The sequence below is a fragment of the Populus nigra genome, chromosome 5, assembly GCF_951802175.1.
Source record: "Populus nigra chromosome 5, ddPopNigr1.1, whole genome shotgun sequence".
Taxonomy (NCBI): Eukaryota; Viridiplantae; Streptophyta; class Magnoliopsida; order Malpighiales; family Salicaceae; genus Populus; species Populus nigra.
In genome coordinates, this window is record NC_084856.1 from 1,384,921 (window position 1) to 1,406,376 (window position 21,456).

General features: G+C 35.5%; 3 protein-coding genes and 1 long non-coding RNA gene across 15 annotated transcripts; 2 read left to right on the plus strand and 2 right to left on the minus strand.

Moving 5' to 3' along the window:
- On the minus strand, window positions 1-3,097 carry LOC133695248 (uncharacterized). The gene is made up of 3 exons (XM_062117151.1): window positions 2,443-3,097; window positions 2,220-2,320; window positions 1-835 (listed from the first exon to the last, which is right to left on the minus strand). Exons 1-3 carry the CDS (start codon window positions 2,916-2,918, stop codon window positions 192-194), a joined length of 1,221 nt encoding a protein of 406 aa, XP_061973135.1. The 5' UTR covers window positions 2,919-3,097; the 3' UTR covers window positions 1-191.
- Window positions 3,098-7,462: 4,365 nt separating this feature from the next.
- Window positions 7,463-11,873, plus strand: LOC133694122 (uncharacterized). Its single transcript, XM_062115570.1, is given in 13 exon segments — window positions 7,463-7,771; window positions 7,856-7,983; window positions 8,093-8,198; window positions 8,337-8,418; window positions 8,499-8,569; window positions 8,777-8,818; window positions 9,297-9,421; window positions 9,720-9,813; window positions 10,272-10,353; window positions 10,434-10,603; window positions 10,736-10,841; window positions 11,059-11,145; window positions 11,407-11,873. Coding segments are annotated over 13 exon segments (1,305 nt in total). The 5' UTR covers window positions 7,463-7,646; the 3' UTR covers window positions 11,494-11,873.
- Window positions 11,874-12,479: 606 nt separating this feature from the next.
- On the plus strand, window positions 12,480-16,751 carry LOC133694363 (uncharacterized). 10 transcript variants are annotated; one of them, XR_009842275.1, is made up of 9 exons: window positions 12,480-12,909; window positions 13,180-13,377; window positions 13,480-13,524; window positions 14,040-14,128; window positions 14,213-14,264; window positions 14,934-14,984; window positions 15,086-15,476; window positions 15,557-15,628; window positions 16,028-16,431. It is a non-coding gene; the product is annotated as an uncharacterized LOC133694363 (long non-coding RNA). The 10 variants fall into 10 exon arrangements; XR_009842276.1 differs by having other exon boundaries at window positions 15,086-15,242; window positions 15,385-15,476; window positions 15,557-16,431; XR_009842273.1 differs by having other exon boundaries at window positions 12,482-12,909; window positions 15,086-15,242; window positions 15,336-15,476; window positions 15,557-16,431.
- A 1,800-nt stretch (window positions 16,752-18,551) lies between these two features.
- On the minus strand, window positions 18,552-21,146 carry LOC133693120 (putative HVA22-like protein g). Of its 3 annotated transcripts, XM_062114245.1 has the most exons (8): window positions 20,785-21,146; window positions 20,544-20,598; window positions 20,415-20,455; window positions 20,233-20,331; window positions 20,091-20,147; window positions 19,931-19,994; window positions 19,622-19,831; window positions 18,552-19,157 (listed from the first exon to the last, which is right to left on the minus strand). In XM_062114245.1, exons 3-8 carry the CDS (start codon window positions 20,444-20,446, stop codon window positions 18,738-18,740), a joined length of 882 nt encoding a protein of 293 aa, XP_061970229.1. In that variant the 5' UTR covers window positions 20,447-20,455; window positions 20,544-20,598; window positions 20,785-21,146; the 3' UTR covers window positions 18,552-18,737. The 3 variants fall into 3 exon arrangements, with proteins under 3 accessions (XP_061970229.1, XP_061970227.1, XP_061970228.1); XM_062114243.1 differs by lacking the exon at window positions 20,544-20,598; XM_062114244.1 differs by lacking the exon at window positions 20,785-21,146 and having other exon boundaries at window positions 20,544-20,774.
- Between the last annotated feature and the right edge of the window lie 310 nt (window positions 21,147-21,456).

Here is a 21,456-nt window from a genome sequence, read left to right on the forward strand (position 1 = left end):
TTAACCGGAAAAAGAAATGTAGTGAATAATCTCTCCAATCTGAAGTCTTCAGGTCTGGTTTATATACACAAACACCTGCAGAGGTTAGCGGGGTTACGCTAACCGTTGCTTGAGGTATAATAGGTTTTGAGCTTGATCAGAAGGGAAACTACTTGGGGAAAACAACAAGACAACAAGCTCAAAGAAATAATCTAAGATTCGAGAGCCTTGTAAATGACAACAAAACAAGGCAATATAGCCCTCGGATTGAACACAGACAACTCCTCGAGATTCGAGTAAATCCCAGCATACCCGGCTACAGAATCATATGAGCCAGCAGCAGCTGACGACGCACCATCCTCCTCAGGCGGCGGCGCATCCTCCGCCACGCGCTTCACTCTCCCAGCAATCACACGACACACCAACATGGCCCTACGCTCGTCCGTACAGCCCAGCAGTGAGTCATGGGCCCTACCGCTACTAGCCGTGGTGCGTACACCTTTGCACTCTTTGCCTTGAAACCCGTGCCTTATTATGGTGCATATTCCACAGCCAGGGATTGAGCCGCACAAGGTGGACGAACCCCGTGAGCCGAGAGAGCAAGTTAGCGTTGTACAGTGAAATCTTAAAAGCTCGTTGCCGTCAGCTGCGCACCTGGGGTTTTTTCTAGTGCTGCTGAGTGCACGTGCCTTCACTGCGTCCCTGCAGTCCTCAAACCGTTGGATCGTTCGTTGTGTGTTGTTGACTTTTAATATCCTTTCGATCTTGCAGCATGGGTTGTCTTTTCTGACCCAGCTTGATTTGAAGATGATCTCCACGATATTTCGGCCCGAATCCTCTGGCCCCAGCTCCGATACTGGACATATGGCAATAAATTGGGCTCAGTGTCCGTGCAAATTTAACGTTACGGGACGTAACAGCTACTTCCATGACAAAAATCAGGCCATTAAATTTTTGTCATCAAAGGACAGCTGTGTGAGTCCAGTCTGAAAGCGTTGCTGCGAATTGTGTTTTTAATAATATTTTATGGAAATCTTAAAAAGATATTTTATTATATATATTTAGATTATTTTAATATATTAATATCAATAATAATTTTTTAAAGATAAAAATATATTATTTTAATAAATTTTTAAATAAAAAATACTTTATAAAATAACAATCACAGGCAATCTCTCAATACCTTATAAATAGGTCATCTTATATGATTGGCAGAAAAAAAAAAAATTGTTTACTAGAAGAAGGTAAAGTTGCTGATGCTGTACTAAAAGTACATTTATGGAAAATAAAGCATGGAGACAGCAATCATGAAAAGAAAGGTTTCGTGTTAAATTTTCAAACTCTAGGTTTAACTCATTGATTGAATGCAAAAGCTATGTGATAGTGTACAGTTCCATCAAAGTGACAATTATTCTTTGCCTAAACAGTAATGCTATATATCAAGAATTACTTTTTCTTCAAAATATAATACATAAATAGCTCGATGAAGATAAGTGTGTTTTATACATGATTATGATTGTTTTTGAAAGTATTTTTTATATTAAAATGTATTAAAATGATATTTTTTTATTTTAAAAAAATATATTTTTAAAATTATCATGTCAAAACATTCCAAACATAAAAATAATAATAATTTTTAATAAAAAAATTAAAAATTTTAAAAATACAGATTGAATTGCATTTTCAAATACAACCTCATTATTTGATTACTATTTAAAATTTTTGAGCTAGACGATACAAAAATAATAACATGATGTTTTTTTTATATTATAATGATATAAATTTATTTTAAAATTATATCTTATATGCAAATTTATTTTATATTTTTTCATATATATATATATATATGTTTTTATTATATATATATTTTTTTATTATAATACACTAATTAAGCCAAGAAATCAAATAATTGATATTATTTGAAATAATTAACGTTGCTCTTGAGTGAATGGCTAGTAAAAAAATCTGAGACAGAAAAAAAAGAAGAGAAAAAACAGGTGAATTGAAAAAGATAATTACAATTAAGCTCATACTCCTCAACAAAAAAAAAATATTGCATGAGCAAAATGGTTTTATTGATTAATCTAAAAAATTAGTTGAATAAGTTGGAACTTTAATTCAGTGGACAAAGTATTCAACCTCTTAAATATTGTGAATAAATACTAATAGATAAGAAAATTCTGCAAAAATATGTAATCAATGATAAATTTCCTTGTAATTAAGATGAAAATAAAATTTACCAGCATGGCGAACTTTTTGGTGAAGCTCCAAGCTTTCAATCTTTGGAAAGACCTCTCCACACTGAGCACAGGCACTAATTGTGGTTCTTGCAGATGGGTACCTGGATTTTTTTAGCCCAAAATTAATAAATAATATTCTATATTGTTTTTCTTTATTTTGTTATATTCAAGAGAAAATGAGAAATTAAGAGAAAAAATGAACATGAAAGTGAAATATACCTACCTGCTAGGGTCAACGATCATGTGACATTCATAGCAACCTGAAAGCTTCCTGAATTGCATGCCTCTAGAGGATGAGGAGTGCGTTACACCACCGTTGGATCTCCCTGACCCCGCCAATGACCGAGTTGATGATGACCCGGTGCTTACATCTTTCCGACTCAGTAGCCCAGTTTCTTGACCCACCGTGCTGCTTTCAGGTGAGTTGTCAGCTCTATGAACAACCCTCGTGTTGCCATGAACAACGGCTTTGAAACTACATATTGAGCTGCAGGAAGAGCCGAATTTTGGGTATCCAATGGGGTTCTTTGATGGGTCGTGTACTCTTGACCCTTCGATCTGTTTGCAGGTCAGTAGGTTCTTGATTTGGTCCCATGAAGATGGTTGCTTTTCCTTTTGCTTTTGCAGCTTTCTCCTGCGCCTGGACGGCTGTTTTTCTTGAGTCTCTTTCTGTTCTTGTGAGAAGGTAAGTGCAGCCATCAATAGCAGATTAGAAGACAGAAGAGAAGAGTAGCAGATAGAGTTATCTCTCGCACTAATTATGACATGAGAGAGAGAGGGAAGGAGGGAGAAAGTGCTTGAAACAATAAGAGAGTTCTGTGTAAATGGAGAGGATCCGGGATAGGTAATAAGGAGGCAAAGAGAGTGTTGTACGGGTGGGTCTGCCTTTATTTTGTTAACTAGTGATCTCTAGTTATTTTTCACTCCACCTTTTGCATTAACTACTGTTTTTTTCACACAAGTGAGGGTGCCTTTTGCAAAAATAATCCCAACTTGATGGTTGACCGTTTTGTGCATGGGCCAGGTTTGTATAGGAGGTTCGTCGTGTCGTTTAGGACCCACTGTTTGGGTTCGGGTTTATCTACTCCACACATGCTCTTTTTTACCCCTCTTATATTTATCAATTTAAGTATTGAAAGATCTTCTATTTTGATATAGAAACTTGTGTTGCAAGTTAGAGGTTTTTTTTCATGAATTCATCATATTTGCCCATAAATTATGATTTATATAATATTCCCACGTTTGCTTATTTTATGAAAAGTTGAGCTTTCAGCCCCATGTTTACCTCTTGTTCCACGTGAATTCGAACCACCACAAGTACTTGAGGGCCTAGCTGCTTTGGTTAATCGTGTGACTTGTTCCGCTCCTGTCCCGAGTTCGACCCTTTATGTGCACGCCTGTCACCCCCGCGGTGCCTAACCTGTCCCTGGGCTTGCAGGATGTTCAGTGGACCGTGGGGAATAGTCGTGGTGCGCACAAGCTAGCCCGAACACCCTACGTAAATAAAAAAATCTCATCTACCTCTTGGCACTTGCACCCAGCAGTCACAATACATGTCTGTAAATCCAAGCAATTCCTATTGTTAGGGTTACAAGACTCTCTAGCTGGTGTAAGGTGTTATTTGATAAAATTATAAATAAGATATTTTAAAATATTTAAGAAATATATTTTTATTATTTTTTATACATGCATTGACAAGTGTGGTTTTTAGCTATCTTTATTTTGTATCCTGGACCTTTTGCTAAGAAGATACAATCTTCATTTCATAAAGCATGATTGACAAATATATATTCCTTAATTTTATTAGGTGGTTGAAAACTTGCTAGAAAGTTGAGATTCCAACTTTAAAACTAAATAACCCTTTTGAACTAATTATTTTACATGAAAACATTATAAAAATCTTAATAAATCTATTTATGATTTTAAAATAGTAAAATATCAGTTCAAAATCATAAAAACAGCTTGAAACCACAAACTTTCCAAACCCTAGTATACTTTTTACTATAAGATGAAAGTTATAAACCATCACCTTCAAACTAACATAGTTGAATTGAATTCTTTAATCAATCTTGTAGTATACTTTTACTATAAGATGAATTGAATTCTTTAAAAAATTGAATTGAATTTTTTAATGCTAAATACCATTTTGATTATTATAATCATAATAATCGATATATTTTTTCCTCCTCGATTATTTTTAGTGACTTCTTCTCTTCTCTCTTAAATTCAATGACTTTCAAATAAATAAAATAAACTTTTGGATCAAAATAAAGTTTTTTTTAAAATTTAGGATTAGCTATATATTTTCTGTGTTTTACATTTCAGTCTTCTAACTTTTAATTTGATATTTCTATCATAATTTCTAACTCAATCTCATCTAATTAAATCATAAAAGGATTTAATTGAAATAAAAAAAAGTTTGAGAACACAAATAAAAAAAGAAAAAGGATGGAAATAAGAGGAAAAAAGAAGAAGAGCTCCTTCATTACTCATACGATCACTGGAGGAGCCGAAGAAAAATCCTAATTATTTTAGTATATACGATCACATATTAATTTGCTTTACAAAATAAATGAATGTTGTACAAGCCAATGAAACACTCGCTAAGTTCCAACCCACACACTTCGGCAATGTAGTCTTGGCTCTCGATTCCTTCTTCAGGTTAATGGACTTGATGACTTTAAGCTAGCATTGCCAATAAGTAAACAATAAATTCGATCGAGTGGGCAGCTCCTATCATGTATTAAGCCGATATTCTCTAAAGGTGTGGATATTGGTTGTTTTATGCATCAAATCATACCCTGGTGGGGTCCAGATTCCGAAGGAAGCAAATGGGTAAAAAGCATAGAAATCCTCGAGGCAAAAACGCTTCTTTTTATGTCTCCGGCAATCCACTTCCCTGGACAAAATGAGCAATGTGCCCCTGTTTCCTCCTCCAATGCCCAAAGCAACCCAGCTAGCAGTCACTTTAACTTTGGGCAGCATTGCCTCCCACCACTCGGCATCATGGCTCACGGAAAAGAAACATCATGGCTCACCGAATAGAAACATCCACTTATGATGCCAGAATCCCAGCCTAAATGACTTGCTGGTGATCTATAGTTCAATGCTTCGATCAATTCAGTGTTTTTTTCAACTTCGAACCCGAAATCTTTTAAGAAGAAAAGCTTATTTGTCGGATGAGCTACAAGTTAACTAGCATCAATCAAGTATACCCACACGCACACACTACAGCGACCACACAATGGGATTTGATTAAATTCCATTATACTTTCCAATCAAATCTTTCTTTATGTTAAACAAAGAGCCTTCACCACTAGAAACAACTCGAAGGGGATGGAATTTGACTCGAATCTATACTCAAGCATTGCCACATTGTGAAACATGATGTCCTCCCCTGCTTAGAGAGTCTAAGCCAACTGGTAGATGAACAGTTTTGGCACTTGATCCGTTGAACCAAAATCTTATGTCTTCAAGCGTATGTTTGTACGCAAGGCGAACCGAACAGAAAATAGAAACAGCAAAGCAAAATAAGGCATCTTTAGAGTTGTTAGAAGTCAGATATAGATTTGGCCAACCATTCTCTTAAGAAGGAAAAAAATAATAATAGAGAAAGCAGTGTTCCCTCGTCGTCCCCAGCTCAGGGAACCAGATCACTCTGTATCTGAACCATTATGGAATAATTATTTATTAAACAGACAAAAAAAAAAAAATTCCACCTAAAGAACCAACCCAGATGATAATCTTGCAAGTACAGCAAACGTTTTATCTTATTTATTCATCAAAACCTAATCATTAAAATATCGAAGCCATAGCTCTGTACTCTTAATTAATTAATTATCACTCACTTTATAATTTATGGAGCTGGTCATGTGTCTGCAGATGAAAATAAAATATTCTTGTTTGATGATTAGTGTCTTTTATGATAATTAAATCTCTCAGCTCCATCCTTCGCCTTGAATTCAACATATACGCATCACTATTTCACTAGCGTTATATATTCAAGGCTTTGTTTGGAATTTTTCTCTGCCTAAAGCCCTGGTGTAAGAACCCATGTGCATCGTAATTGTATTCTCCCAGTACTGTTAGTTGAAACATCACGTTCTTTGCTAAGAGACAGAGGCAATGAAGTCTATATAGTAGTACTAGTGCTTAAGAGCAGTAATAAATGATGAGTATTGGCCCTCGTTGAGAGATCACGACCAATCGTGCCAGTTATTGAAAGTAACTTGTCTTGAATGCCAGGTTGCAGCCCTCCATGTGAACGGCTAAGCTTGAAGACAACTTGTTATTATTAGTAACCTCAAGGGGTTCGTCTAACTAGCAGATATCGGTGGGGGTTTAGGGGTCTGCTCCCTTCAGATATCACTCTTGGGGTCACAGGCCCGCAGGGTGCAAAACATGGCAGGAATTGCAACTCAAAGGCCCCCATGCCGTTTCTTCGAAAATTAATAATGGTTATGTGACTAGTTCGCAGCGGCTTCTCACATCAATAACGATAATAATAACAACGACGACGGCGACGGCGACAAGACATGAAAAGGAATAGCCTTCAGGCCAATTATCTTCATCTGTACTCGAGTATTGGGACAGGAGGCATAATACTCCATGTTGGCCCAAAATATGATTAGTTATTTAAGAGATATTATTTCTTGTTTACAGCAGGTTTTATTCTGAAAAAATAATTTAAAAATATACATGATATTTGTAGCTTTTAAGTCATCGATTTTTAGCTGATATGAAATATTGGTATTATTATTTAACTTAAATCCGTTATATCTTATTTCTGAAAAAATATTGTTTTATATTTGGATTCATAATCTCACGATGAGTTTTATCATAAAAATACATATTTTAAAAAGAAGAATAATATCTAGAATTTATAAATTATCTTGTAGACTATTGATATCATATAAAAACCGTGGGATTTAGGACAGAAATCTTGGTCCAAATTTGTTTAGAGAGGGCCGATGACTTAAATGTGACCATAACTATACAAGCCCATACCATGAAACTCGAAATTAGTCTGGGCCGATAAATAAAAGTTAAAACAAAGCCTGTTTTTTTTTTAAATGAAGGGCCGGGCCGGACGGCTTGTTATTATTTATTTAAAGTGTTTTTATAAAAAAAATTGAAATATTTTTATTTTTTATTTTAAATTAATACCTTTTATTTTTAAATTTTTAATATGATAATATTAAAAATAATTTTTAAATAATAAAAATTCTTATATTCCCCCCGAACTCTAGACTTTCCTAACTAGCTTTGAACCTTCCAACGGTTAACAGCCACAAAAACGAAAACCCTGAAATCCTAATTCTCTGGGTTTTATGCCGTTTTTGGAAAGTTCGAACAAATCAGTTACTACTACTTCAATGCTCCATTGCAGAAAATTCTAGCCATAGAGAGTAACAATAAGGGCCAAACATGTCCCAGAATAACATTCAATCAGATTCAGTTCAAAACCCCAGAGTAACGTGGTAAGGTTGCAGTGTCTTGCTCGACATTAACGATGGCGACCGTCTGGTGTTTGCCCGATTAACAGCTGGCTCGTAAGTTCCTGTACTTTTATTTTTTTCTTTGCTCCATTGTTAAAATTAATGAATGCTTAAGTTTTTTTTTACCTCAATTTGTAGGACCTTGAAAATTGGAAATAAGAATTACTCTTTACAGCCCTTGATTGGATGCCCATTTGGCTCTTCTTTTCAAATCGAGAATGGAACTGAAGGGCCCTATTTATCTAGGTTTATTCCCTCCACGGAAGGTATTGTGCTTGACCCTGTGTTTAATTGCTTTATCATTGGTTAATAAGAGCTTTGTTTGGTTTACTGATGTCTTTGATGAACATTTGTTGGTGGGTAATAATGATCAAGAACGAGAAGGATGTCAAATAGTGGACGAATGTAGGGATAATCGAGCTATTGTTGATAATAATGAAGCCCAAACCCTTACTAGTGAAGACATAGACGAAATGCGGAGGTGATTTGCGTAAAAAAGTTTATGATTTTATTTTTTAATACGGGTTAAAACATTGATGCTGTAGCCTACAGTTTTTATACAGCATGATGTGTGATCTTGTTTCTTTAAGATAGAAATCATAAACTTTGTTTGGTGCAGGCAGGGTGCGAAAGGTGACGAGATTATTGAAGCTCTCATTGCCAACAGTGCAACATTTGAGAAGAAAACTGCATTTTCTCAAGTAAGCTTGCTGTTTAATAAATGAAATTTCAGTCGGCCAAAAAGTCATTAATTGATATGCTGTGTCTCGTGTGGTTGCAGGAGAAATATAGGATTAAGAAGCAAAAAAAATATGCCCCTAGAGTGCTTTTGAGGCGACCTTCTGCTAGAAGGTAATCTCTTGCTTCATCGCTTATGAGTTTATTTTTTTCATCACCATGTTGGAATTGGCTGAATTGCTCTTAACTTGAGTCCTGTTTTGTCTTATATGATAAGCTTCATCATGAAAGAAGTGACCTTAAAATTTGATGAATATCATGTGAAAATGTTCGGTCACCTGATTTTATACACTGACATATTATCATTATTGTTTATTTCAGCATATGCGAGGCCTACTTCAAGAAATACCCAAATAGAATCGGGTACTTTTATATTCTATTTAACTACATGATTTATTTTATTTGATTTTGGTTTATAAAAATATTCTTTATTCAGGATTTTGTTAGTTAGTTTGATATCATTTTGAAGCATTTTATTTTATCATGCTATATTTATTCTCTTGAAGTTGAACATTGCAAGAGAGATTATCTAGCTTAAGGTTTTTAAGTAGTTATATGACATGTTTCAAGCAAAAATAAAATTACATCATAGGTGATGGAAGAGTGAAAGATCATGGCAACAAATACCAGCATGACCATTTGGGTATCTTAGATCAATTACCTTAATAATGTTTTCTATAAAAATAGAGGATTGAAGGGGTGAACAAGTGTCTAATTATGTAAATAGGAAATAGCATTATGAAAATCAGTAGGATTAAGTGATGGTTTTTGGTTGTTCTCATTTAAATAGATGTGGTCTTTACTCTTTAGTTGGTATCTGAATTCTCTGCCTTCGATTCAGATTCCTGCGAGTAGATGCATTATCCTTGTTGCTTTCACTTGCTAATGTTTCTGCGAACTCTGATATCCTGTTAGTGGATATGGTTGGTGGCCTTCTTACTGGTGCTGTGGCGGAGCGTTTAGGAGGTATGATCTCTGTTTTAGTCTCAAAAGCCCTTAGAATTCTGTAGCTTTATATGCTGTTAGCTTTATGTTGTAAAAGAAAAATGCCACCACAAAAGGGAAGATCATGTTTGCTTTAATTATGTTTTGGTTACCCTTTCTTTAGGTTTCAGTATATTATACCTTTTTAATCTAAAAAACCCACTAATCATGAATAATTTTATCAAATGAATGTATCTTCTTATAAGTGTTTTCTTGGCTTAAACCTCTGTAGTTTGTTAGCTGTGATTTTTTACTGTGGATGATGTTATTTGTTTAACAGGTACAGGTTGTGTTTGCAATACTTATCTTGGAAGCACACCATCTCCTGTGGAAATAGTTAGAACATTCAACTTCAATAATGAAATTTGCAAAAGGTGTTTCATCTTCTGAGTTTCATTATAGATTCTGAAAGTGGAAAAACTTTACTCACTTATGAAAAAAAAAAAAAAATTGATCTATTTGAGTACCTCATTTTTCAGAAATAGTTGAGAAAGCATATTATTTGCATCTGAAAAATTAGTAATTTGTCATACTGATTCCTTCAGGGGTTGTGACTCCTGTGTAGAATTGTTTGATTTCATAGCCCTTCCTGATCAGTGACAGGTGATTTAGTACGCATAGGATCAGCATACTCTTGCTAAGCCTTTTACAAATACAAGAACTCGCGGATTCAAAGTTCCTTCTTATCTTTTGTTTTTGGTATATTCTGTTGATTGGTTATGTTTTTAAATTTAATCCCCCACCCGGCCACTCCCCATCCATATCTCATTATTATTTTCTTTCTATTTAAACACATTAATTTCGTTTAAGGGAATTAAAATGTTCTGTCCAGAATTATGCGGGCTCCTCTGCATGACCTTTGTTCAGACCAAACTGGAACAAAGAAAATTGACTCCTGTAATGCAGAATTAAATGTAAGTGATATTTTGCTTATCGCTACAGTATATTTTTATCTTGCACTCCAGTAACTGTTTTGGAGAATCAATACTTGTAGGTCCAAATTTCAACTATCAGCATAGAAGAAATGCCACTTCCATCCAAGCATGAGGCTGCAGATTCACAGACTATTGTCTCTCCACAAAGCAAAATGGGCAAAGCCCCTAAAGCTGGAGAAAAGGCTTCGGAAGAGGCACTTAAGTCGTGGAAGGAAAATGGGTTCTCTAGGTAGCTGGATGTGAATGATTGGTTTATTAGTCAATAGAATCTGTAATTAGATTAAAAAAATATATAATTAAAGCTTAACTGTTTTTTTTATTTTTTTGGATAGCTGATAATTCTTGTACAATCTGTGTGCAGTCTAATAATTGCTGCTCCAGATGCAGATGCTTGGAACTTAGTTAAGGTTCTCCTGCCACTTCTATCGTATTCGGCACCGTTTGCTATCTACCACCAGTATCTTCAGGTCATTTGATTCAAATTCTTGAATTTTCTCCAACTTAATACTTGCTTATATGCATTCATTTCTATTTTAGATGCAATTTATTAATAATAACTTTTCAGCCAACTGTTTGTTAGTTAAAGTGCAGTTTTTGTTACTGGATATTTTTTATAGTATTACATTAATAGGCTTTCAATCATAGTGGAGTACTAACTTAACTGCTTTTCCTGTTTGAATACAGCCTCTTGCAACATGCATGCACAATTTACAGCAAAGTAAAATGGCAATTGGTATGCAAATTTCAGAACCTTGGCTACGTGAATATCAGGTTTGTTGGCTACACTTGTGATAATTTTCGAAAACATTCCGGTCTTCAGTTGGCTTAGTGTTGTGCGTATCTGTTAATGTTTTAGTTTCAAGTTCGGAATTTCTGGGAGAGATAGAAGTGGAAGTTTTCAAACAGTATATTTATATATGCTTCTTTCCATTGATATCTATTCTTGAGGGGTGAAAGCAGGCAGTCTAATTCTTGAAGGGGATTAAGATGCATTGGTTTGATATTCCCGTGTGTATTCTGATGCAAATGCAGGTTCTTCCATCAAGAACTCATCCATCGATGCAGATGAGTTCCTTTGGGGGTTACATTCTTAGCGGGACCAAGATATGTAGCAGCTAATCCCTACTCCAAAAGAATGAAAGGATCACACCAAGCTCCTCCGTGCATGTTAGCAAGCAAATAATTGCCTGCCTACCCGAATGTACACTTGCATTGTATTCATTATTCGCAACTTCTTCCCATCTCTGGGTGCAATTTTGTGAAGTTTCCTGAAATGAAATTCTGCAACCCTGCATTCTGAGTTTTTACAGGGAGGGGTAGCAATGTGGTTGCTGTGACTCCTTTTTTTCTGCCCGATCTTGGACTTCCAAGACGCGGCAACTTGATATTCCATGCAAGTTATGCTTTGTAAGATAAAGAGGGAACAAATCTTAGTTTTAGCCCACTTGTGTATTTTGGCGCTAAATATAATTTCTCGAAGTAGTAACTAGTTAGTGTCACGATCCCTCTTCTGCCTTCCTTTCGTGCCAACATGACAAGTAGTTAGTGTCAGTGTGTCACGATCCAAAGTTCATGGAACAAGATAGAGAAATTGACAGCACGGAAAAAGGTGAATTTGCTTCTGTTTTAAAATGGGCTGCAAAAAATCTACAAGAGAAAAGATACGGCCCATGATCTTGGGCTTCTCAAATTCTAATTTAGTTTCTTCACACAAAATAAAATGATTTTTGTCGGTGGTTGATTAGTGTCCCCACCAATACACAGGGAGCATTTATAGAAGAGATTAAAATGTATTTTGTTGGCGGGATATAGAAAGTATATATAATAAATTAATCTTTGAAATAGTTATTCTCTGTTTTTCTTGTCTATAAATATTACAGTAAAATCTGGTCCTATAACGAAAAAACAATACTAGGATTAGTGTGTTTGATTTTGATATAGTTTTTGTGGTTGTTGTTTAAAAATATTAGATTTTAAAAAAATAATTTTAATTGCTGTAAAAAAATATATTTGGTTAAAATTACAAAAAAATAACTTTTTATAAATAAAATAAATATAAATCAAAACTTTATAAATAAAAAATATATTATTTTAATTTCTACAAAATCGTAAAACATGAAACAAAAAGGCGGGAGTATACGCATTCGGAAGTCGGAACACGCTTGCTCAGCGCTGCTTCTTCTCTACGACTCTAACTTCTCTCCGGTCCACTACCGTATTCTAATCTTCCCCTTCTCTAATCCTTTCTTCCCTAGATAAACCAATCTCCTCTCATGGCGAATACTGGCGAAGATCCGACCCGGACAATTAACCCTTCGCAATTTCACTTTCAGTTACCTCACTCTCATTCTCACTTTCATAATCAGAATTTATTTTCTTCTTCAAATAATTCAACGCCTTCAAATAGACTCTTCCCTTCCTCTTTCCGTAAACCTCACCACCCGCCTCTCCCTCCTCCTCCTCCTGTTAACAATGACACTTCTCTCGGCTTTCAATTCCAGTTCCAACACGCACTCTGCATTCCGTGAAGTCGCGGTTAGTTCTTTTTACTCTTTTTTCTCTCTCTTAATTTTTATATATAATTTGTTGATTAATCTTGATTTAATTTATTTTGATATTTTATTTTTTGATATTTAATCTTGAAGTAATTACGTATTGCGCTATGTTCTTTGATGAATTTGAGACAACTGCTATGTTTTAATGAAGCTGTATTAGAATTTGTTGGTCACTGATCATGCAATCTTTTAAATTTTCTTTTTGATTAGGTTGTAATTATTATTTGAATTTGTATGATAATTATTACAGTTGGGGACGAAAAGTGAAGGTGATAATCCTCAGTTTCAGACTGCTAGAGATGCAACCATGAACCATCCGTGCTCAAAGTGATATAGTTACTGATCAAACACTTGTTACTTGCTCTTCAGTCATCTTCTGGGGGTGAGCGTAGAAGTAAGTCAAAGGTTCCGAAACATGGCAAATCAGTGACTGAAAGATTGAATGCCTGTAATGCGTCACACTTTCAATTGGTAAATTAATGCTTGTTATATTATCGAGCCGTCTCGTTGGAGATGCTGAGTTTCTGTTTAAATTGATATTTACTTTCAGATTCTCTGAATTCAGCTACTGGTTGTTGATATGACAATTCTTTAGGTATGTCAAAGAAGCATTTTAATCTAAAAGCTTCGGTTATTACTCCTGACTCCAAAATATAATTTATATTATTCTCAAACACACCCCTTCAAATGAGCACAGGTCCACACTACCTCATACTTAATTATATCAAATAGAATGGGATAGTAAGAATCCAACTCGTGACCACTTGGTCAATAAAGCTCTATACCATTTCAAAGAATCATTTTAAACTATTAGATGAGGTTTTAAGATATAATTTATGTTATTTTTTAACATGATACATTTGGATTGATTAGCTTTTACCATCTTTGTTAGTTTAGAATGTTCCTAGGTTTATTCTATTTGCACACATCTCTACTTGCTCACACTGGAGGGTTCACATAAGTTTTTTTTTTCCCATTGTAGTAGTGTGTCTCCTTTTATCTTATCACAACTAGTTATAATGTGAAATCACATGTGATGGTTATTCTTTGGGTAGCATGAATATCTTTGCTATTAATTGAACTTTCCTGGCACAATATTGGTTTTGACAGGTCCAAAAGAGGAGGATGTATGATATTACAAATGTTCTGGAAGGGATAGGATTGATAGAGAAAACTTCAAAAAATCATATACGCTGGAAGTAATAACAATGATCTTTTTTCGTGCATTTTCTTTGTTGTTTGCTTTTGATAGCTTGCAATCGACTGATGGACCTTGTAAACAGGGGATATGATGATTTTGAGCAGAAGATAATGGATGATCATGCTGGAATAAAGGTATTTATGCAGCCATTTTATGTTTTTCATAAGTTGGATGCTTATGTTGGTTTCATTCTTTCTGCACTGATGACATGTGCACATACAAAATGGATTGGTAGCATTGTTGCAAACAAGCATGCATAGCATTTGTTTGAATTTCACAAAATTCAAGATTCAAATTCAACTTGTTTTATGTGCCCTAGATATGGGTGTTGCTACAGTTTTCTAAGGTTTTAGGTTGTCAATTTGAATGTAAAACCAAGTTTTTGCAACTGAAAAGTTGCTGGAGAATGTGATGATTTAAGTGGTCATATTTCTAGGAAGTGAAAACCGGTTGTTGGCTTTTATGGGCTGGATGCTGTCATTGTGCTCTATGATTTAAGTGGTTACATATTTCAGGGAATAATGAGCTGACATTAAATGACCTGAAATTTCACTCATGAGGAATTTTTGAATGTTGTGGATTTCTGATGAATTGTCAGTGTGTGGAAGATGCAGTGAGCATGTAATGATTTGTATATACAAGATAAAAGTTTAGATTGTTGGAAATTGATGATAACTGATACTCTGTAGTAAAAGGACCATCCATCAGTTGACTTTTCAGCTTTCTAATGTTTAAGAGGTAACACTATAACATGTAAAAAATCATTGGTCTTCATACTTTTTTTTCTTTTGATTTGATTACAGGCTGAAGTTGAAAGTTTATATACTGGAGTTCAGACTCGATGAATCTACAAGGTTAGTTAAGTCAATTTCAGTTTACGTTTTTTTTCCCCGTTTTCCATATGGTTGAATTGACCTCTGTGGTGAGTTTAGCCGTTATCATGTTCTCTTTTCAGGGATAGACGAGAACTTCTGAGAGGCCTGAAGGCGGATGTGTTTCGTGAAAGCAAGCTATTTCTCCCTCAGATTTTATAGTGTCAATATGAATTGGTTCTTGAGTTTCATGAAAGTATGCTATTTCTCCCTCAGATTTTATGGTGAGGCGCACAAAAGGTAATGAAATTCGGCCTCACCTTGAGGACCCCAGCTGGATTTCGTGTCAATATGAATTGGTTCTTGATTTATTTGCCTACTTGTTTTTGTTAGTTATCTCGTTCTGATGGAAGAAGATATTACCAGCCTTTCTTGCTTCCAGGTACACAAATCTGGGAATTTCTTTGAAATCTGTGTGATATCCCTTCCCAAATTCGGTGACACTTTCTAGGTGGTTACTTCAATAATGATGAGGTATCAAGTGTGGAGGCGTGGAGCTTTAAAAGTTGTTGAAATGTATTGATATCTGACGTAATGCTTTTTCACATGAGCAGGATATTAGTTCCCCTCGATACAAAATGACTGTTAGAAGCACCAATGGACCCATTGTACGTGTATCTCTTGAGGTAACATTCACAACATATGTGCAGTTTCATAACGCCCACTAGATGATGCTTGTAGCAAATCCAAACAAGGCAAGGATGTTACTGTTGAGCATGTTGAACCAATGGATAAAACTGCTTGGAACAGTATTCAATGCAGAGAGCAAGATGCAGTGTTGTCTTCAGAGTGTCAGGGTAGCAGTTGTGAGACATTCAGCTCACTAACTTTAGAAGCATCTGGGATTTATAAGTTAATTCCTAGACCATGCAAATTAAGTAGTGGAAGCTTCAAATTGGCTTCATAAGAGTTTACTAATTTTTAGTTTGCTCCTGCACATGCACTTCTATACACTTGTTTTGGCGTTTGGTTATATGGGAGGGAAACTTGACTAACCTGTTTGCATGTGATCCATCCTGTTGCAGATTATTGATTATTATTGGTTCCCAACAGATGATTCAGTCAGCGTTTCAGAATTGTGGTTTGATAGTTTCTCTTAACACTTTGTTGGATTCATTAAGTTCTGGTTTTTGAAATATCTGGATCTGCCATGAGGAATCCGGAGGCTTAACTTATCACTGCTGACCTTCATATTGTTTATCACATGCTATACCACTGACATCGAGGATTTTTTTTCCTCTTGGATGGCCTCCTCGTCGCTTCTGCAATGAACGTCAAGAGAAGTTCATAGTGTAAATGAAAATCAGGCAGTAGGCCGTTCATGATGCCCGGAAGGGTAATTTTATATCCCCTCCACTTTTGCAAGTCTAAATTTTACAGCTGGATTTTTTTTCTCCCTTTAATGGCAATGATATTAATTTTTTTAAAAGATTAGTGACTATGTTGGCGCTGCCCAGCAGAATCTAATCATCATGCAACGCCATGTGAAGGACCGTATCTCGGCCTTGGGTCTCTATGCTGGGCTTGGAGATTCAAGAGCCAGTGGGCGTTTAACCATCTAGCTGCTCGTGTTGATCAGCTACCCAAACAATCCTTGTTGAAAAAATGGGCCATTTTCTCGACGGCTCTGGTGTTGATGGGTCATAATCTAATAGCTGAGGGTGTGGCTCCTGGGCTCTTGCATCCGTCAGCAGCCTAACCTTCTAATTATCACTGAATTCCGCAAAAATTCATTGAGTTTTCATGCCATATTCTGAAGAATTTCCATATCCTGATTACTCCTCTTCTGGGGTAACAATTGAGAGCAGACTTTTCTTATCAAGATTAAAGTTCACATCGCAACAGCGCAGCAAAGCAGCTTGCAGAAGCTGTCCTCATCACCGAGAGTGAGTGTGCTCAACATCTCTGGATAAACAGCAGTCACACTGCAAAATATCATTACCCTAAATGAAGGCTTTTAGCTTCCTAGTTCGCTTAACAATACCTCCCCGAAGAGGAAACTTTACCGTAAATACTGAGCCCTTTTTACATGGCAGTGCAGTTCCATCCCAGATACTGACTCTACTAGCAGGCCAATGAACTGTAGGCAGTAAGTATCTAGCGAGGCACGCTCGAAGTTTATTGATTAAAAATTATTAAAGCACGTAATCAAGCCCGTGCTGATACTAAATTATCCAGTAATCACAAGCCAAACCATTTACAAATCGTACCTTGTGCATGTCAAAAGTTTTTCAAATTCATGAAAGTCCTTCCTTTAGGTATTGTTACCGTTATAATTATTTTCGATATGCTTTGGAGGAAAAGTCAATGGGATGTTAGAAAATTTTGATTTGCTGTTATGAATCAGGGAAAGTTAAATTTATAAAAGCCCTTCCTTTTACCCTAAAATTGTTTTAAAAGATCCTGTGTTTGTCCTCCTTACCTTTCAAGGAACCGGCCTTCACCTAGCTTGTTATTTTTCTACTTTTGATATTAAATTGCTTAAGCAGACAGCATCATCAAATAGCATGATCAGGCATTTCACTTTAGTTGAGCCTAAAATAGACATTGGAACTGCAATCTTTCAAGATTCTTGATGCCTTTGCTTTATGTTTAGGCTTTGTGGTTGTGCCATCCACCAAATTTCCGTCGAGCATGCTCCATCATGAGATATCAAAATCTCACCATGCTGTGTCAATTTACAGAGGTCGATACCAATCCACAGCTCTAATTCATGTCATAGATTAGGTACATATGGCATGTAGCCTCCACCAAAACGGAGATTATGCTGGTCGATATTAACTTTTCGGAGTGTAGTTGTATTATATTTTTTAAAATTTTGAATTTTTTTTAAAAACTTTCATATTAATATTTTTTTTAGTATTTTTTTATCGTTTTAATATACTAATGTTAAAAATAAAAATAAAATATTATTTTGATATATTTTTAAATAAAAAATATTATAAAATATAACTTATACCAATATCTCAAGCCTCATTCATGTTTGGTTCAATGATAACATGAAATCAAACTTTGATAGTAAACCCTAATCAAACCATCAACATTGAAATTTGTTAGCCATATCAACAATGGGATTTCTAACCCGCCACCATATCTAAAACAACATTTTCATTTGAACCAACCAACTTATAATATTCTTTAACATGAAAAAAATTCATAGCAATTCTCTTTGGTAACCCGGTATATATGAACTCGCCTGTTTGAAAGTGTAGTTCCGATTATTTTTTAAAATGTTTTTCATTTAAAAATACATCAAAATAATATATATATATATATATTAAATTATTTTTGATATCAACACAGTAAAATAATTTAAAAACACTTAAATATATTAATTTAAAGTAAATAAAAAATAAAAACATTTCAGAAACATTTTTAAAACAAAATAAATAAACATGACGTAATCTACTTGAATTGGTGAATCATAGTCAACCACATGAGTTCATCACAGGTGTCATGCAATTATTTAAACTTGCTTTATATACTATTTTCAACAGCTTAAATTTTCGTAATTATTTCATCACCTTTTGGGGTTGCATCAATCAGCTCTTAATTAACCCAAGACACTTAAATTTGCCAACTTGAGTTCAAAAAATAAAGCAACAAATGGAATTAGTAAACAGAAGGTGACAAATTTACAGCAATGTCACAAAGGATCCAATACCCATCACCATCAACCAACTGATTAAATGCTAGTTCTGAGGGCTAAACTTGGGGGGGAACTGACACCGCTCTTCAACGGTTCGTTCCAGAACGGGTTTTCCTCAATCTGCCACGTGTAACCCGCATTGTTTGCTCCATCACAGTCTCCTTTGGTGCAGGGTTTTCATTTTCATTTGCTGAAGATGATGGCGGCGCTTCTTCAGTCTCCACTGCTTCTTCCTCGGTTGGTTTAGGTTGGCTGGAAACCTCAGACGCAGCAGCATTTTCTTTTTGGGCATTTGAAGAAGCTGTTGCAGGAACTATTGTTTCAAGTACTTTTGAAGGACCTGCTGCCACCTCTGCCACTTCCATTTGGTTTTGACTTGAAGACGTGCTAGAAGTGGGAGATGGAGGTTCCTCGGTCTCTGCTTGTGCAGGAGTTGCCTGGCGGTTTGTAGAAGGTTGCCGACTGGGAGCAGGAGGCTGGCGAGCCCTAGCACCTTGCTGTTGTGGCTGTGATTTAAACAGTCAAAATAAGTACAAAACTGATAGTGTAACAGCATGTATAACTCAACAAGACAACATGGATCATTTCAATCACCACTCCACAATTGCAGCTTCCCATCTCCTACATGCAAGGTTCAAAATGGACAAAAGTTCATATTTAATTCCACGTTTTTTACTAGCCGCGCAGCGATTCATCAATTGATGCTGATAGATCCTTGTCAAACCTCAAAGACAAGCCTCAAAGACAAGTAGAGTTGGTCATGCCACGAAAGACAGCTACACGATTGCATCTTATAAACCAGAGAGAGAACACCTTTAAACTATAATTTACATGCCCCTATAAGCAGTCCATATTTGAATACATCTATTGGATTGCACCTTACTTCGGTTGGCTAGTTTACTAGCACAATGAAGTTGTATATAAGAGATAATGGCAAGAGTATAACATCATATACTCCTAATTACATTACCTGAGCAGCGCGAGGCCTTGGTGTTGACTGTGCAGCAATATACTGCAAAACATCAAAAACTCTCGTCTGACCATAACTTGCAGCTCTTTGCCAATATACAACTGCCATATCTCCAGCCCTTGTTCTCAGTTCCAACAAGCTGCGATCTATTTCATTCTCATGCTTCGCAACATATGGTCTGAAGAAGGAATCATACACGTAGCTAGTTCCCTGAAACATAGAAAACAGGAGGGGCGATTAAAATGAAGATTAGGATAGGATTTAAATACATGAGCAAAACATTCTTATCAGCACTTTATAAATACATACCTTAGTTTTAGGGTACCACAAGTATATGTAAAACGCCAACTTAGCTTCACTGTACATTGGAACCCTTCAAGACACCACCAAGACAGAAAAACAAAATGAAAATGCCAATTGACATGTTGAACACAAAAATTGCAACTAGATTCAAGCTAAGAATCAATACCATGAAATAAAAGCATCTCCAAATTTCTCACAAACTGTCAAAACAGCCACCAAAATCCTGCAACCATAGAGAAAATGAAACCCACTTCTAGCACTGAAAAATACACTCAAACATTCACAAACATCAGATTACAGTGTAATACCAGTACTGGCACCAGAAGCGAAGTTGCTCAATCTCCGGCTTATTCAATTCAACCGTTTTATAGCACTCATAAGCTGGATAAGCATAGCCAAAAACCATCCTGCCAATACATTATAACCATTTTAGTTCTCATATCTAAAGTTCAAATGCGAAAAATAATTAATTAGGTCGCCGGAAACATACACAAGCCCTCTTGTTAGAAATGATCCAATCATCTTGTATACCTATCACGCACAAAAAAAAATAAATTGCTTAAAATACAATGCAGAAAATAGATATACCAAAAATTCAATTTTACCAAAAAAGTAATACCTTTTTATGACGATTAAAACCCTGGAATTCAATTATCTAAAACTACACTTGATCTCTATCAAAATCGAAAACAAAAACAGAATCATACTAAAAATAGCTACAAAAATTAGGCTAAAATCCAACCGCAATGCCAGTATCCTCTCCAAAACAAAACTTAAAACCGCAACGATCTATCAAGAATAAAAATACAATGCCATTCAGATAATATTATAAAAAATAATAAATTATGAATATCTAATACCTTTTTAAGACGATTTTTATTATCGCGAATTTAATTTGAGGCGCACACACAGAAAAAAGAGTGATATCAACAAATGTGAGTTAGTAAAGAGCACAGAACGAGTTTGAGAGATCGAGAAATGGAAAAGGATGTTGAGACTCCTCCGTAGGGAAATACAGGCGCCGCCGTTTTACGACAGCGAACCGTTAGGATGTCGGCTTGGCGATTGAGATAGAGAGCGAGAGAAAAAAAATATAGAAGGGGGAAGCGAGAGAGCAGCAGAGTCGTTTTTTAAAAATTTCTCTTGCTTTTAATTTTAGCCGCAGAGAGAGAGAGAGAGAGAGAGATTTTGTGTGATCGAGATACACGAGGATGGTGTCGCTGTTAGGGCTCGATCACCGTTAAATATGAACGGATTGATTACGTGTTCTAGAATCTGAGAGGGTTTAACAAGTGTAAAGTAACGTTGTTGTATGCTATCGCTTCTCTTTTAAGTTTGAATTTTTTTTACTATTTTATGACGTGTAAGGACGACAGGACTGTCATCTACGGGTATATAGCAAAATTAAGTTTAAGGTAGATTTTATTTTAGCCCCTGTAGATTTCTCATAATTACACTTTGACCTCTTTAATTAAACTTCGTAATATAATCCTTTATTCCTTGTAGTTTCGAGAAGGTTTCACCTTGTTCTT